Source organism: Balaenoptera ricei, chromosome 2 (assembly GCF_028023285.1).
Source record: "Balaenoptera ricei isolate mBalRic1 chromosome 2, mBalRic1.hap2, whole genome shotgun sequence".
NCBI classification, from domain to species: Eukaryota; Metazoa; Chordata; class Mammalia; order Artiodactyla; family Balaenopteridae; genus Balaenoptera; species Balaenoptera ricei.
The window spans coordinates 36,215,415-36,233,367 of NC_082640.1; the positions used below are offsets into that span (position 1 = coordinate 36,215,415).

Genomic DNA, 17,953 nt, shown 5'->3' on the forward strand with positions numbered 1-17,953 from the left:
GCAAGAGGGTTCCCTTTTCTCCACATCCTCTCCAGCATTTGTTGTCTGTAGACTTTCCGATGATGCCCATTCTGACTGGTGTGAGGTGATACCTCATTGCAGTTTTGATTTGCATTTCTCTAATAATTAGTGATGTTGAGCAGCTTTTCATGTGCTTCTTGGCCATCTGTATGTCTTCTTTGGAGAAATGTCTATTTAGGTCTTCTGCCCATTTTTGGATTGGGTTTGTTTTTTTAGTATTGAGTTGCATGAGCTGTTTATATATTTTGGAGATTAATCCCTTGTCCATTGATTTGTTTGCAAATATTTTCTCCCATTCTGAGGGTTGTCTTTTCATCTTGTTTATGATTTCCTTTGCTTTGCAAAAGCTTTGAAGTTTCATTAGGTCCCATTTGTTTATTTTTGTTTTTATTTCCATTACTCTAGGAGGTGGATCAAAAAAGATCTTACTGTGATTTATGTCAAAGAGTGTTCTTCCTATGTTTTCCTCTAAGAGTTTTACAGTGTCCGGTCTTACATTTAGGTCTCTAATCCATTTTGAGTGTATTTTTGTGTATGGTGTTAGGGAGTGTTCTAATTTCATTCTTTTACATGTAGCTGTCCAGTTTTCCCAGCACCACTTACTGAAGAGACTGTCTTTTCTCCATTGCATATCCTTGCCTCCTTTGTCATAGATTAGTTGACCATAGGTGTGTGGGTTTATCTCTGGGCTTTCTATCTTGTTCCATTGATCTGTGTTTCTGTTTTTGTGCCAGTACCATATTGCCTTGATTACTGTAGCTTTGTAGCATAGTCTGAAGTCAGGGAGTCTGATTCCTCCAGCTCCGTTTTTTTCCCTCAGGACTGCTTTGGCTATTCGGGGTCTTTTGTGTCTCCATACAAATTTTAAGATTTTTTGTCCTAGTTCCGTAAAAAATGCCATTGGTAACTTCATAGGGGTTGCATTGAATCTGTAGATTGCTTTGGGTAGTATAGTCATTTTCACAATATTGATTCCTCCAATCTAAGAACATGGTATATCTCTCCATTTGTTGGTATCATCTTTAATTTCTTTCATCAGTGTCTTATCTTATAGTGTTCTGCATACAGGTCTTTTGTCTCACCAGGTAGGTTTATTCCTAGGTATTTTATTCTTTTTGTTGCAATGGTAAATGGGAGTGTTTCCTTAATTTCTCTTTCAGATTTTTCATCATTAGTGTATAGGAATGCAAGAGATTTCTGTGCATTAATTTTGTATCCTGCAACTTTACCCAATTCATTGATTAGCTCTAGTAGTATTCTGGTGGCATCTTTAGGACTCTCTATGTATAGTATCATGTCATCTGCACAGTGACAGTTTCACTTCTTCTTTTCCAATTTGTATTCCTTTTATTTCTTTTTCTTCTCTGATTGCCGTGGCTAGGACTTCTAAAACTAGGTTGAATAATAGTGGCAAGAGTGGACATCCTTGTCTCGTTCCTGATCTTAGAGGAAATGTTTTCAGTTTTTCACCATTGAGAATGATGTTTGCTCTGGGTTTGTCATATATGGCCTTTATTATGTTGAGGCATGTTCCCTGTGTGCCCACTTTCTGGAGAGTTTTTATCATAAGTGGGTGATGAATTTTGTCAAAAGCTTTTTCTGCATCTGTTGAGATGATCATATGGTTTTTCTTCTTCAATTTGTTAATATGGTGTATCACATTGATTGATTTGGGTATACTGAAGAATCCTTGCATCCCAGGGATAAATCCCACTTGATCATGGTGTATGATCCTTTTAATGTGTTGTTGCATTCTGTTTGCTAGTATTTTGTTGAGGATTTTTGCATCTATATTCATCAGTGATATTGGTCTGTAATTTTCTTTTTTTGTAGTATCTTTGTCTGGTTTTGGTATCAGGGTGATGGTGGCCTCGTAGAATGACTTCGGGAGTGTCTAAAACTAGCTGTTGAATGAATTAAAATTGATTAAATGAAATAAATGAAAGGGGGGGGAAAGTATGTGGAAGGTGAGGAACTTAACAAGAAAACTGTGTCAGCAGGAGCACCCCAAGGCAGGACCAGAATTTTCCTCAGAACATGGCTTTGAATCTGTTGCTTACACAGATAGGTGATTGGAGCCCCAGTTTCTTTGAATCTGTTGCTCAGACAGGTAGGTGATTGGAGCCCCAATTTCTTCTGCTCCATATAACTTTACCCCAGTAGTTTTAATCTGGACAATTTTCAAGGCAGCCTTTGTCAGGAAAAAAAATAACATCCTTAGAGCATGTAACTTTGAACAATTCTATTTTCTGGCCTACCCTTTAAAATTTATAAAACGTACAGCAAAGTTAACCAATTGAGAGGGGATTTGATTTGTGGAATTATCTATAATCCAGGAAAAACCAAGATTGTCTATGAAAAACAAGAACTTGTTTTAGAATAGCTCATTCAGTGTTCCTTTTTCTGGCAACAGCTAACATGGCCAGTTGAATCATTAACCTTGACTCCTGTGGCATAATTAAAGTACAGACAAGCTCTGGTTAGCATCTGTAGCTGACGTGAACCTCAGGCAGCTTAGCCCACAATTAATTCCTATACATAGAGTCAAGGACTGGAGAAAGGTCAAAAGCCACAGTCTAATAATTCATGTCAAATTGCTCTAAAAGTGAAATCACCGTACCCAAAGTCACATTTCCTTCTCATGCTCAGTTTGTCAGGCATTTGGTTAGAATGTCCAGTATCCTGATAAACTATCTCTGGATTCAGTGAAATGCAGTCATGCTGAACGATTAAAGGTGAACAGTCAAGGAAAGTTTGGTGATTGGGGGGTCAGAAAGCTTCCTCAGGTGATTTTTATCAACTTGAATTCTTGACCAGCTGGGCAGTGTAAGGAAGGGATCAGTACTAAGATCCAGTCAGAAAATGGAATTTATAAAAATCAGCAGTAAACTGTTAACCTATGGTCTCAAAGCTTTCAACATCGTCTCTGCTGATAAGTTCCAAATATATATCTCCAGCACAGACCTTTCCCCTGAATTACAGAATCACCTGCCCAGTTGCCTACTTGACATCTTCACTGGGATATCTAACCAAGTTTTCAAATTCAGTATCCAAAACTAAGCTTTTCACCTTCAAATCTTGTTCTCTCAAAAATCTTTCCATTTCAGTAAATATCAACTGCATTCTTCTAATTGCTCAATCTAAAACCTTGGAGATATCCTCAGTTCCACCCTCTCTCTGACGTGCCATATCTAGCCCATTAACAAATACCTTGGCTCTTTTCTTGAGAGTGAGTTCAGAATCCAGCCACCTCTCACCAACTGCACTGCTTACAACTGATCCAAGTCACCACTGTTACTTCAGTAGCCTAATTAGTCTCTCTGCTTCTACCCTAGTACCCAGCTCTTCAGTGTGTTTTCAACACAGCAGCCAAAGTGACACTGTTAAAACACAAATTGTCACTTCTCAAAACCTTTGATGGCTTCCCATGTGACTCAAAGCCTTTGTAGTGGCCTCCAAGGCCTGACATAATCTGTGCTCCCACCCTGTTACCTCTCTGACCTCATCTCACACAGCTCTCTCTTCACTCATTTCAGTCTAGCCACACTGGCCTCTTAATTTTTCAGACACACTAGGCATTGTCCCACCTCAGGGTCTGTTGTACTTGCTCTTCCTTCAGTCTGCTCTACTCTTCCCCAGATAACTGCATGGGTTCTTCCTTCACCCCCTTCAGTTCTTAGATGTTCCCTTTTCAGTGAGGCCTTCCTTCTTGATCTGTATTTCTAAAACTGTAAAATCCACCCCAGTCCTTAACCATCCCCCTCCTCTGCTTCATCTATATATTTATTGATTTATTTTCAGCACACAGTACTATGTATTTTATTTATTTATCTTCTTTATTGTCTAGACCCCTACCCTTGCTACTAGAGTGTATGCTCCATGAAGGCAGAGACATTCATCTCTTTGTTCCCTGAAGAATCCCCAGCACCTCTGGAATAGTGCCTGACACATTAGAGATGTTCGATAAAATTTGTTGAATAAATGAATCTTAGTTTGAAATGAGTCTCAGCCAGCATGTGGGCCTCCACCATCTCATTCACCAGGTTAATATCATAGATAATAATGCTGAAGACTCTAGTTAAAATGCTCAGATCTATTAGCAAGCCCCAGGATTTATTCTAACTCATTTTCTTTTCATAATTATGACTAATTTAGGATAAGGTTTAAATTGGATAAGATTCTATCTACTTTGCCACTTCTAATTTTTTTCTTGTGTAGTGCCTCATTAAACACTAATGCTTTTTTAATTTATAGAAATAATAGTGAATAAATACACTAATGTGGCATATAGAGTTAAAATCATTTTTTAATCCAGTGTTTATGTTTTTACTGTGAGTCTTACAAAACCCTTACCTATGAAAGATTAGCATAGGTAAGTCTTAGTTTAAGATGATGATTTAAGTGGTCAAAGTAGACATTTTTAAAACTACTTTTAAAGTAGTTTAACTAAAAATCAATTTCAAAACAAAAAAGAAATTAGTAATTTAAAAGTAAAATCAAAGTAGCACCATCCAGGGTTGCTGGCTTGCATACCTAGCTGTCTATTTTTTCTACCTTGAAATCTATTTGCAAAACATCTTGTGATATGTGTCTAACTGAGAGGGTTTATATATACTTTTAATGTATTTACTAAAATATGCTCTGACACTTGAGTTGATATTAAAAATATCTTACATTTGAAGGTCAAAATATCAAATCTCTTTCTAATATATCTCTGCAGTGCATTTCTAGGTCCCAAAGACCTTTTCCCTTATAAGGAATACAAAGACAAGTTTGGAAAGTCAAACAAACGGAAAGGATTTAATGAAGGATTGTGGGAAATAGAAAATAACCCAGGAGTAAAGTTTACTGGATACCAGGTGATGGTTTACTTCATTATCACTTGCTACATCTCATTTTTTATTTTAATTCTTTTTTGGATCTTTCTTATATGTCCTTTGTACTAATGATTACCCACCACCCATTTGAAGTCAGAATTGTTTCTGGCTCCAGTAGCATTTTGGATTAAATGTACAGGCATACCTTGCTCTGTTGCAGTTCACAGATACTGCATTTTTTACAAATCAAAGGTTTGTGGCAACCCTGCATTGAGCAAGCCTGTTGGCCCCATTTTTCCAACAGCTTTTGCTCACCTCATGTCTTGGCATCACATTTTGGTAATTCTCTCAATATTTCAAACTTTTTCATTATTCTTATATTTGTTATAGTGACTTGTGATCAGTGCTCTTTGATGTTACTATTATAATTGTTTTGGGGCACCACAAACTACATCCATATAAGACAGTGAACTTAATTGATAATGTTGTGTGTGTTCTGACTGTGCCACTGATCAGCCGTTCCCCTTTCTCCCTCTCCTTGAGCCTCCCTATCCCCTGAGACACAACAGTATTGAAGCTGGGCCAGTTAATAACCCTGCAATGGCATCTTAAGTATTCAGGTGAAAGGAAAAATCACACATCTCTTATTTTAAATCAAAAGCTTAGAAATGATTAAGCTTAGTGAGGAAGGCATGTTGAAAACTGGAATAGGCCGAAAGCTAGGCCTCTTGGAGCCAAGCAGTTAGCCAAGTTGTGAATGCAAGGGAAAAGTTCTTGAAAGAATTTAAAAGTACTACTCTGGTGAACACATGAATAATAAGAAAGCAAAACAGCCTTATTGCTGCTGTGGAGAAGGTTTGAGTAGTCTGGATAGAAGATCAAACCGGCCACAACATTCCCTTAAGCTAAAGCCTAATCTAGAGAAGGCCTTAACTCTCTTCGATTCTCTGAACACTAAGAGAGGTGAGGAAGTGCAGAAGAAAAGTTTGAAGCTAGCCGAGGTTGATGCCAGAGGTTTAAGGAAAGAAGCCATTTCTATAACATAAAAGTGCAAGGTGAAGCAGCAAGTGCTGATGTAGAAGCTGCAGCAAGTTATCCAGAAGATCTAGCTAAGATAATTAATGAAGGTGGCTACATTAAACAACAGATTTTCAATGTAGATGAAACGGCCTTCTATTGGAAGATGCCATCTAGGACTTTCATAGCTAGAGAGGAGAAGTCTGTGCCTGACTTCAAAGCCTCAGAGGACAAGCTGACTCTTGTTAGGAGCTAATGCAACTGGTGACTTTCAGTTGAAGCCAGTGCTCATTGAAATTCTAGAAATCCTAGGGCCCTTAAGAATTATGCTGAATCTCCTCTGCCTGTGTTTTATAAATGGAACACCAAAGCCTGGATGACAGCACAGTCTATTGACAACATGGTATACTAAATATTTTAAGCCCACCGTTGAGACCTACTGCTCAGAAAAAAAGATTCCTTTGAAAATCTTGATATTACTGCTCGTTGACAATGCACCTGGTCACCCAGAAGCTCTAATGGAGATGTACAATGAGATCAGTGTTGTTTTCATGCCTCCTAACACAACATCCATTCTGCAGCCATGGATCAAAGAGTAATTTAGATTTCAAGTTTATTATTTAAGAAATACATTTTGTAAGGCTATAGCTGCCGTAGATGATGATTCCTCTGATGGAGCTGGGCAAAAGTCAGTTGAAAACCTTCTGGAAAGTATTCACCATTCTAGATGCCATTAAGAACATTCATGATTCATAGGAAGAGGTCAGAATATCAACATTAACAGGAGTTTGGAAGAAGTGGATTCCAAACCTCATGGATGACTTGGAGGGTTTCAAGACTTCAGTGGAGGAAGGAACTGCAGATGTGGTGGAAATGGCAAGAGAATTAGAATTAGAAGCAGAGCCTGGAGATGTAACTAAATTGTTGCAAACTCCTGCTAAAACTTGAATCAATAAGGAATTGCTTCTTATGGATGAGCAGAGTGTAGTTTCTTGAGATGAAAGCTACTCCTGGTGAAGATGCTGTGAAGATTGTTGACATGACCACAAAGGATTCAGAATATTATATAAACTTAGTTGATAAAGTGGTGACAGGGTTTAAGAGGACTGACTCCAATTTTGAAAGAAATTCTATGGTGGGTAAAATGCTATCCAGCTGCATTGCCTGCTACAGAGAAATCATTTGTCAATTGATACTGCAAACTTCACTGTTGTCTTATTTTAAGAAGTTGCCACAGCCTCCCAGCCTTCAGCAGCCACCACCCTGACCAGTCAGCAACCATCAGCATGGCTGACCGTCCACCAGCAAAAATGATGAGGACTCGCTGAAGGCTCAGATGATGGTTAGCATTTTTTAGCAATAAAATATTTTTAAATTAAGGTATACACATTGTTTTTATAGACATAATGCTACTGCAAACTTAATAGGCTACAGTTTAGTATAAACATAACTTTTATATGCACTGGGGAACCAAAAAATTCATGTGACTTGCTTTATCGTGATATTTGCTTTATTGCGGTGGTCTGGAACTGAACCTGCAGTATCTCCGAGGTATGCCTGTAATTCTTTCACCTTAAGAGGGTTCATGTCAATTGGTCACTGGAAAATTGAAGTTGACAGCCGTTTATTTTGAAAATCTTGAGTAAGCTGAACTTCTTCTAATTAGAATAGAATGATTCTTTTCATAGTCTGTAGTCTTTGCTATTTTTCAAAAATGTAATTAGCTAATATTTTATTATCTCTTAGGCAATTCAGCAACAGAGCTCTTCAGAAACCGAGGGAGAAGGCGGGAATACTGCAGATGCAAGCAGTGAGGAAGAAGGTGATAGAGTAGAAGAAGATGGAAAAGGCAAAAGAAAGAATGAAAAAGCAGGCTCAAAACGGAAAAAGTCTTACACTTCAAAGGTTACTGAGAAACCTTTTCCATTGTTGTTAATGCTGTATGCATATTCATTAAAGGTTTTTAGATTACTTTTAATTCATTCACTGGGCACATAGAAATATATTAGCTCTGTGGAGCCTCTGCCTTTAGAGACAGTAATATATCTGAGGGGAATAAGACCAGGTGATCTTAGATGTGAGGGTAACTGGTATTGACTCATAAGGGCTATAGACCCTGAAAATAGCACCTTCTCCGTTGGAGGAGGACTGTTCTTTAATCAAGGATGTAAGAATAGGTATTCCTCTTACAACAACCCCCAGGTGAGCCCTGAAGAATTTAGGAATATAAGAGACTCAGTACAATTTAGGACTATGTCTAGTATTATAGATGTAAATATAAAGATAGACTCTTTCTTGTCTCTCTGCTTTAAAGAATGTGCTTTGGCTCTTTATTTGTTCAGCTCTCATATTTCCAGGTCACCTATTCTATGTCAGACACTTGTACTAGGTAGATAGTGGTGAGTAAATCCAACGCCATTCCTACCCTCCTGTAACTTACAATACAGTGGATTGGGGGGGGTGGAAACACAGAGTTAAAAAACAAATAATAAATAACTGTAAATTCTGAAAGGGCTATGAAGGAAATGAATGGGAGCAGGGAACAACAGAATAAGTGTATCTATTTAGATAGAGTGGCCGGGCCTTTCCAAAAAGATGAAATTTATGCTGAGACCTGAAAGAAGAGCATGGGACGAAGAGCACATGTGGCAGAGCAGCAAAGCTCTGAGGGAAGGAAGAATTTGACATGCCCTGGATTGAAAGAAGGCAGAGACAGGCAAGGGCTAAATAATGGAGACTGGCATGCCATGTTAAGGAGTTTGAATTTTATTCCAGATGTAACAATAATTTATTGGAGGCGTGACATGATCCTTGATTTACAAATTGAAGGTTTAGGTTTTTCATACAGTAATTTAGAAATACAACTGAAAAAACTATGATATTGTGGAAATTGTTCACCTTTTAGAAACTTAAAGCAAGGTAGATGGATCTTTGAAGATAAAGGTGGGTACAAGTTTTGTTGCAATTGGTCTGTCACACAGTTGAATACTTGGACAAATTACTTCCATTTAGACTCTGGTATTTAGTGGCTGGATATACTTAGGAAATTCCTTAAAACAAGTATCAAGGGTTTCTTAGACTATCAACATTTTATTTTACAGTCTATAAAATCCACCCCACTGGCATACGGGTAAAATTGTATGAATGCATGTTACTTCCTGTACACCTAATGAAAAACATGGTATCTGCCTTAAATGGGGGTAAAGTTTGCAAATGGCAACAAAATAATTAGAATTTTCTCTAACAGACTGTATGTTCCATGGGGGTTATTTTTTAAGCTGAATTTCTTTTAACGTTTTGGACTTCATTTAAACACCCAATTGAATTGAATTTAGTTTATGATTGCCTGCTGAGCTTCTATGTAATGTGTTGCACCACCCTAAATTATCTAAGCTCTCTAAGGTACCTGAGGTATTTAATAGTGTGGATATGTGGCTTTTAAATGTCATTATTTCATCACTCTTGTGAAAGCCAGAAGTAATAGGGCTCATACCCGGGGTGGATTTATAATTTAAAGTAGTGAAGAGGTAAAGACATACTTTACTTACTAAGGCTTATCGATTTTAAATTAAAGAATCATTTCCTTTGCTTTCCTTCAAGATCACAACTTTCATGATCACTTAAGAACCATGATTTTTAATTTTCAATATCAACTGAGTAACCTAGCACAATAGTTCTCAAACTTTTGCATGCATCAGAGTCACCTGGAGGGCTTGTTAAAACACTTATTGCTGAGTGTCGGCACCCCCCACCATTTTCTATTTTAGTAGGTCTAGGGCGGGGTCCAGGGTGGGGAATTAAATATCCAGTGAGCTGATGTTGCTGATCTGGGAACCACATTTAGAGAACCACTTACCTCATATAACCTCACTGCTCTCTTTGGCTCCCCAAATGCTTCCTTTTTGTTGAATATGGTGATTTTTTTTACATCTGTTTCTTAAAGTTGAATAATCTTCCTTTACCACTAAACTTTTGGTTCACAGACTTTTTTGACTGCATCCAAGTTAGGTTGAGGGAGAAGTCCCACTTTCCCTCTACCTCACCTAATTCTGTTTTTCTGTGGAAAAAAAAGTTCATAATGAAGAGCCATAGTATAAGCACATTTGAGGGAGGTTATGTATATATCATTTTAGCAGTAAGTGTATGTGTGATTCATATTTGAGCCATAACAGATACTAGAAAATTATAAGCAAAAAGTATTTTGCATGCAAGTTATTTACTGTATAAAGTAGGGCTAATCAGAGAGCCTCACAACAAACTAAACTGATGATGATAGTAAACCGTTAGTATCTTAGTTAAAAACCAAAGATAGCAACAGTTGGACACACAACCAATTCAAAACCATATTGATGAAACTGATGAAGGGTCCTTCCCCAAAATTACAGGAATTGCGACGATCTGCATAAGCACAGTAAGAGCTTTCTAAGGTTACCAAATATAGCTTGGCAGCCAGATTTCTTAGTAGAATACCGAATGTGACTCATTAGCAAAACATAGTAATGCCCTAATTCTAGTCTATGTATATCAAATTATAAAGCTTAAAAACTCACTTGTAGGATTACTCGTAAGTATCCTTTGTAAGCGCTATAAATTTTAGGGAGTTCTGCCTTATTATCTGTAAGAACTGCAAGTCAAGGACTATTACTTGAGAATTACTATATAAAGCAACTACTGCATTTCAATAATTATACTGTATTTACTAGGAAAACAAAAGTATTTCACTTTTTATATCATCGTACTTGATCTAAGCTTTAACTCCAGGCACTCCATGTTTGGATTATTAAATCCCTGCTTTCCCCTCCTTGTAAAAAGTAAAAATGGAGTCATTTTAAACTGACATTTTGGGCTTGGTTGGTAGTTTCAGTTAAGTAAAATAGAAGCAATGTAATTACATATTCTATCACATAGCTAGAAGATATTTTCTCTTTGAAAGTTGCATTTTAAAATATTGATTGTCTCAGGAAGCTCAGATTTGCTAATTCATTTCTGTAAGACCAAAAGTGACTTGCCTTAATGAGTTTTGCCTTAGATGTTATTTGCCATGTGCTTAAAGATTCATAAAATTTCTCAAAAAGGAAATGTAAGTGAAATGCTACATTTTATTTTCTTAAAGGTGCACAGTGGGGCCAGCTTTTGATCACTGTAATGCTGTTCTGCAAAGCAGCGCTGGCTGCGAACTATAATTGTATTTTCATCTTCACTGTAGAGTTCATCTTGGTTTCAAATGCAAGTTGATAAGAAAAAAAGGGCTAGTTTACCAGTGTGGCCTTGAGTTCTTAAATAACTATCCATAATTTAAAAGATTAAAGTTAATTCATATCATTTAGTGATAGAAAAGTTTTGTCAAGATCATTCCATGTATACCATTAACCAAACAGCTTCCATAAGTGTTCCAACATGAATATCCATATAGTATCCTAGATAGTTTACCTTGCTTCTCTGGACCTAACATTCTACTGTGAAATGATGGGGAGGGACAAGGAGACCTTTAGGGTGCCTTCTAGCTTTGTAGCCTTCCTAGAGTGGTGTCCGTCAGCTATATTTATTCATTGACAGTGTTCCAGGTATGTGAATCTCTATTTTCTGCTTTTAATATCACACTGCTGGAAAGAACTAGAAGGTTATCTAGTCCACCTCTACTTCCTTTCCAGCTGGTTAAACTGAGGCCCCGTGAGGTGAAATGACTTGTCCAAGGTCACCTAGCTCAGTCATGGCACACTGCCATGTTGTATTGGTATATCCTGTATCAAGCCACAAAGACTGGATATAGGTCAGCTACTTCTACATTTCTTACTTATATTTGTGCATTTGGGTTTCTACTTTTGACTGTACTTTTCAACTTGTCTAAATATTTAGAAATCCTCCAAACAGTCCCGGAAATCTCCAGGAGATGAAGATGACAAGGACTGCAAAGAAGAAGAAAATAAAAGCAGCTCTGAGGGTGGAGATGCCGGCAATGACACAAGAAACACAACTTCAGACTTGCAAAAAACCAGTGAAGGGGTAAGAATATACCCGTAATTTCTCTTATCTTCCTATTAACTTAGAAGACATTTTGCCTCAGAACAGGTTTCATATCTCAGCATTAGTAAACGTTGCCTTAGTAAATGGAGAAACATTCTCAGCTTGACATATACATTCACTCACAGCTCCTGAATAAGTGATCGGATGCTTAGAGTCTGAGAACAAAAGAGAGCTGGGTGGGAATTACACCTGTCTATCAGTTTGGAACTCTGACAGGTTTATTCTTTTTTAAACTAACTTCAGCACCTGGAGAGTTTTTTAGAAGTCAGGCATGAAGTATTGAAATTATGAAATGCCACCTCAGAATTTGACAGTTGTATTTCTTATAAAATGAATGGCATGTTCAAAATAGGGTATTTTATACTGCTGCTTCTTTCTTAGAAGCAGTATGTAATTTAATATACCCATGGGGATTATAAACATTTAAATATTCAAGCTATATGTGAATATTAATGTTTAAAGTAACCAAGGGGAAAACTTGTACACTTTGAATCTTGTTAACTTTTGTTAACCTCTGTTAACTTCAAAGTCACAGGCAAGTCCACTTTTGTAAAAGTTTTAGTGAAGGCAGATTTTGTCCCTGGTCATTTTCCATGAGTCTTTATGAAGACTAATTGGACAGCGGCAAATCATTTTAAAACAATACTGATAAAATAAATTATTATTACTCTTTAGTTAAATTCTGGTTTCAGCTGAGTTCTTGCTAACTCTTGTCATTACTGTTTACCTCTCAACTGTCTCCTCCTGCTTCCAGTTACCCATAATTTTTCCCAAGTTATGATTCTGTTTATTCCCTTGTTTCTCTCACCCAGCTCAGTTTACTTCATCCTCTGCCTGTCTTCCTTCTCTTGACCTCTCTCCAATAAATAGTCCTCTATCATTACCTTTGCCTGCAGCCCTCCCAGGGACACAGAGCTGCTAACAGTCACTAAAGGCTTGAGTACCTGACTTGGATTTGATTTTCTTTTTATCTCACCTGCTATCTTCCTTCATCCTAGGTAACTTCAATATGTATATAGCAAAAACTCCCTCAACTTGTCTCCCCTTTACTGCCAATACCATTTCTAGCTGTACTTCCCGTGACAGAGGAAGAGGTAGTTTACACCCGTACTACTCAGTGTGTGGTCTGCAGACAGGTAGCATCAACATCACCTGGGGGCTTGTTAGAAATGCAGAATCCAGGCTCAACCCCAGAGCTATCGAATCAGAATCTGCATTTTAACTAACCGCCGAAGTCATTCATATGCACATTAAAGAGAAGCACTAATCTGCACCTTCCTATCACCAGAGTCCAGAATATCATCTCCTGCTTTCTCCAAGGCTACACCCCATCAGTGGTCCCCTTTCTCTCCTATACTTTTACTTTCTTTTCTGCTGGCTCCTTACTCTCTGCCTATAAACAGTATCAGGTCTCCCTTAACCTTAAAGATACCTCCCTTCCACCATGTATCCTACTCTTTTCACCTTTCTCTTCATCTCTAATTTCTTAAAAGAGTTCTTTCTTCTCCCAGGGTCCATTTTCTCAGCTACTCATGCCTTAACCCAGGGTTCCCCAACCCCCAGGCCGTGGACCGCTACCTGTCAGTCAGAGACCTGTTAGGAACTGGGCTGCACAGCAGGAGGTGAGCGGCGGGCGAGCAGGGAAGCTTCATCTGCCGCTCCCCATTGCTCGCTCCCCATTGCTCGCTCCCCATTGCTCGCGTTACCGCCTGAACCATCTCCCCCCACCCCCCGCACCCCGGTCCGTGGAAAAATTGTCTTCCATGAAACCCAGTCCCTGGTGCCAAATAGTTTGGGGACCGCTACCTTAACCCGTGGCACTCTTGTTTCTTCTTTGACCAGTTCATGGAAACTGCTCTTGTAAAAGTTCCTAGTGATCCTCTCATTGCCAAATCCAGTGTCTCCTTTAGTCTTTATTTTACTCTGCAGCATTTAATACCATTAGCCACTTTCTCCTCCTGACTTTGCCTCCAGGTCACCAGTCTCTTCTGCTTTCTCTCCCAGTGGCTCCTCAGTCTCCTTCTAGAGCACTTTTCTCTAGGCTGTCTTGGCACACTTCCAGTCTGAAAGCTTCCCCTGTTTCCATCTTATGCACTCATGTGGTTTCAGCTGTTATGTATTACTGATGACTTCTCACTCTGTAGCTCTTGCATTGTAGATTCATTTTTCTAATTTAATAAAACCATTTCTACTTTAATAACTTGAAAGCACCTCAGAAGATAGTTGCTACTAGAAGTAACAACAGCAGCAGAGTCAGAGTAGTAGTGGCTAACATTTTTACCATGTGCCACATACTGTGCTAAATGCTGTACATGCATTTGATCCTCATACAAATCCCAGGAGGTAGGTGCAGGTGTTATCTTCATTTTGTAGCTGGGGAAACTGAAGCTGAAAGGATTGGCCCAGGGTCACACAGCTAGTCAGAGCCTGAATTTGAAGCAAGAGCCTGAGATCTTTTTATTTTTAACCTGTTTCTAATAATATAATTTTATACACAAAAGGATATATATATATAATATAAAAATAAAGTAGTAAGCATGGTAATTTAATGAATACCAGAGACCCTACCACTCAGCCAAAACTAGAACATAACAATAACTTGTATCTATATACATGTTCTTCCCCATCCTATCTTCTTCCTACCCAGAGATAACCACTAGCGTTGTATTTATTATTTCTTTTCATTTTCAGAATTTTAGCTCATACCTAACATATACGTATATACTTAAATAATAATTTAATTTTGCTCATTTTTGAGCTAATGCACATATGCAAGAGTTTCTTTAGGGTATGTAAACTCACACTGGACATGCTGAGTCATGAGTTTAAGGTTTTTAACTTTACAAGGTAATGCCAAATTATTTTCCTAAGTTGTTGGACCCGTGTATACTCCCACCGTCAGTGTATGAGTTCCCTGTGACTAACTGGGAATTGTCAGACTTTAAAATTTTTGCCAATATAGTGGATGTAAATTATAGTCTAAATTTGTGATTCTTTGATCAATAATGAAGTTGAGCCTCTTTTCACATGTTTATTGACCACCTTTGTTTCCTCTTCTGTGCAGTGCTTGATTTTGGTATTTTGCCCATTTTCCTGTTGGACTTCTTTTCTTACTGACTTGTAGGACTCCTTTACATATTCTGGATTCTGACTACTATGGGTGGTCATATGCATTGCAGATATCTTCTCTAAGCTGTTAGTGAACAGACTTTCTTAATTTTATTGTAGTCAAATGTATCAAACTTTTCTTGTTATGGTTATCGTTTTTCTGTCTTGTTTAAGAAGTCTTTTCCTATCTCAAAGTCAGAAAGGTATTCTCCTGTATTTCCTTTTAAAATTGTAAAGTTTTGTTCTTAACATTTCAGTGTTTAATCCATCTGGAATTGATTTTTGTGTATGGTATGAGATAGGCTCCCACTGCATTTTCCCCATAGCATAACCATTTAACCAGCACCATTTATTAAATAGTCTCTCCTTTCCTCTCTGATCTGCAGTGTCATCTGTCATATAGCCATGGGTCTCTCTCTGGGTTCTCTATTCTGTTCCTTTGGTCAGTACTAAACTTTCTTAAATTTTAGTAGCTTTATAATGTGTCCTGATATCTTGTAGGGCAAGTAGCCTAATTTTTTTTTCAAATATTTAATAGACATGGTCCAGGATAGAAGGTCAGAGGGGCTTTTTTTTCTTGATGGGAGAATATACAGCACATATGCTGATCAGAATGATCCAAATATGGAATGATCACAAAATAATAATGTAAGAAAAAATTGCCACAGTAGTGCCCTTCAGAAGGCAAGAAGGCATAAAATCTAGTGCACATCCGGAAGGGTTACCTTACTCCATCCACTGAAGCAGGAGGAAATGCAGAGTGGGCACAGGGGCAGGTAAATGAGTACTTGGGGTGAGAGCGTGCAAAAGTTCTCATCTGATTGCTTTTATCTTCTTAGGAAGCAAGGTTAACATTTGGGAGTGAGAACAGGAAGAAGTGTTGAAAGTTTAAAGAGAGAGGAAAAGGGATAAAATAGTTACTTAGAAGAACAGAAGAGTGATTGGACTTGGGAAATGAAGTTGAATTGCCAGACAGCAGTAAGGGCCCACATGAGGTTAGTGGTCATGAATTTAAAGTGAGAACGGTCAGATGGCTATGTGTTTTTCTCCAGGCATATTCAATTGTGCAATCACGGAGTGGCAGAGAATTGCATTTAACTAGAATTGGCGCTTGCCCAGAGAATAAAGGAGGTTCAAGACAAGGGAGTTGCGGGTGTATGCAAGGAAGGGATTAATTATAATGATGGACCCATGGAATCCAAAATATGTTCAGAGGGAAATAAGGATGTGAGGAAGGAGATAGGATCAACAGATTTTGCATATCCAAGAATTCTTGGAGTTGGAGTACTGGATAAAGGGAGCGAGCTGGAAAGATAAGTGGAGATAGAATAGGAAGATGTTTAGATCAAACTGCGGAAGGGTGGCAGTAGGTGCTGATGACAGTGCAGGTGAGTTTGGTATTTTGAGTGGGACAGTTTTTCGTTGTGTGAGCACTGTTCACATCGCAGGACATTTAGTACCCTTGACCCCTGCCCATTAAATGCCACAGGACCTCCAAGTTCTTATAATAACCTAAAATGTTCCCATAATTCCCCCCAAAAAAACAGTGACTTAAAACAGTATTTGCAAATACTCTCAGTGGTTGAGAATCACTTGTCTACGAAATAACCATGGAAATGAGTGACTGAGGTAAGGTGGAAGATGAGATCTTTGGAGAAGAGGAAGTCTAGGAACTTAAGAGGCCAGAGTATTGGAAAGACGATCTCCCTGCATGTTGACATCCAGCAGTTATGGTATTGAATGACAGTGGGCCAGAGCTAAATTCTTCAAGGGGAAAGGGGGAGTGACCCGGGGTGTCTGGAGGTGACTGCAGTAGGGAGGGGTGGTGGTTCACAATATTGAGACTAAAAGCTAGAAGGATTGTTCTTCCTGGGGATGGAAGCACAAGGGAGAGGAAGAATAGCTGAGAAATAGTCATTAAGATCAAGGACACCTTCCCTACCTCGGGGGCCTGTAGTATAAGAGCTGTGGCAAAGGAAATAGTTACCATCTGGGGGTTGCAGGAAAAGAAGCAGCACTATCTTCAGTGGAAACCAGGTTTCAGTTAGAACAAGTTGATGAGTAAAATATCTCGTGAATTTAGGAAATTTGCTGATGGCTATGATTTCCAAGGGGCCCAGTGGAAGAGATTGAGGAATCTGGTTTGGGGGCAGTGGGAGCATTTAAGAGATGAGGTTATAAACGAACATGTATAAAGTGACTGAGGATGAGAGTCCAGGAAGTGATAGATGCTCTGGAGCCCATCTTGTGGCAACCGAAGTAAGCAAGAATAAAGGGCATAGGGAAAAAGGATTATTGATGGCTCAAGGCAGATAGTGGTGTTAAGTTATGAATATTGGTAAAGAAAGGAAAGAAGAGGTTCTTACAAGGAACCCACAGACTTCTGAGACACCCTTTATTTCCAGAGGCCCTCTGCCTTCATCCTCACCCCTGCTAGTGGAAGCATGAGGCAGAAAGGGGTAGGCTCCAGAAGTCTTAGAGCTCCCCTTCTTGACTCACGTGGCTTTGAAGTGGAGGGGACTAATCTTTGTGGCCAGGAAGCCATGCAGATAATATACCTGCTTTATTGTCTCTTGCCATGTGACAAATTATCCCAAAACTCAGTGGCCTAAAACAGCATTTTCTATGAGTCAGGAATCCAAATAGACGTAACTTGTTGATACCTCTATCTCGATCTCTCCAAAGCTGCAGTTTAAAGTATTAGCAGGGGCTCAGATCATTTTGAGGCTCAACTGGGGCGGGGGGGGGTCCTCTTCCAAGCTCACTCAGAAAGTTGTTGGCAGGATTCGGTTACACACAGCTTACTGGGCTGAGGGCTTCAGTTCTTCATTGACTGTTGGCCAAAGGCCTCCCTTGGTTGCTTGCCACATGAGTCTCTCCATAAGGCAACTCCAGCATGGCAGCTGGCTTCATTAGCAAGAGAGAGAATGCTAGCAACACAGAAGTCAGTCTTTTGTTATCCCATC

The 17,953-nt window shown here is 38.8% G+C and overlaps 2 protein-coding genes across 6 annotated transcripts in view; one reads left to right on the top strand and one right to left on the bottom strand.

The window, feature by feature from the left end:
• HDGFL3 (HDGF like 3) overlaps nt 1–17,953 on the top strand; it is a 73,469-nt gene that overhangs the window by 52,202 nt on the left and 3,314 nt on the right. For both annotated transcript variants that reach the window (XM_059912359.1, XM_059912357.1), the window contains exons 3-5: nt 4,742–4,880; nt 7,602–7,760; nt 11,712–11,858. In XM_059912359.1, the coding sequence (XP_059768342.1) occupies nt 4,742–4,880; nt 7,602–7,760; nt 11,712–11,858 (445 nt within the window). The remainder of the gene's footprint in view (nt 1–4,741; nt 4,881–7,601; nt 7,761–11,711; nt 11,859–17,953) is intronic.
• The window catches only part of TM6SF1 (transmembrane 6 superfamily member 1), a 53,970-nt gene that overhangs the window by 4,388 nt on the left and 31,629 nt on the right, over nt 1–17,953 (bottom strand). The window contains exons 10-11 of one of the 4 annotated variants that reach the window (XR_009500724.1): nt 9,712–9,912; nt 1,598–1,925 (exon numbers count right to left, since the gene is read on the bottom strand). The exons of 1 other annotated variant lie outside the window; for it this stretch is intronic. Coding sequence is in view for 1 of the 3 variants with exons in the window: in XM_059912350.1 (XP_059768333.1) it covers nt 9,895–9,912 (18 nt within the window). In the remaining 2 variants the exon portion in view is untranslated. Of the gene's footprint in view, nt 1–1,597; nt 1,926–9,703; nt 9,913–17,953 lie in introns of those variants that run through there. 2 more of the 4 variants (XR_009500723.1, XM_059912350.1) reach the window with 2 other exon arrangements.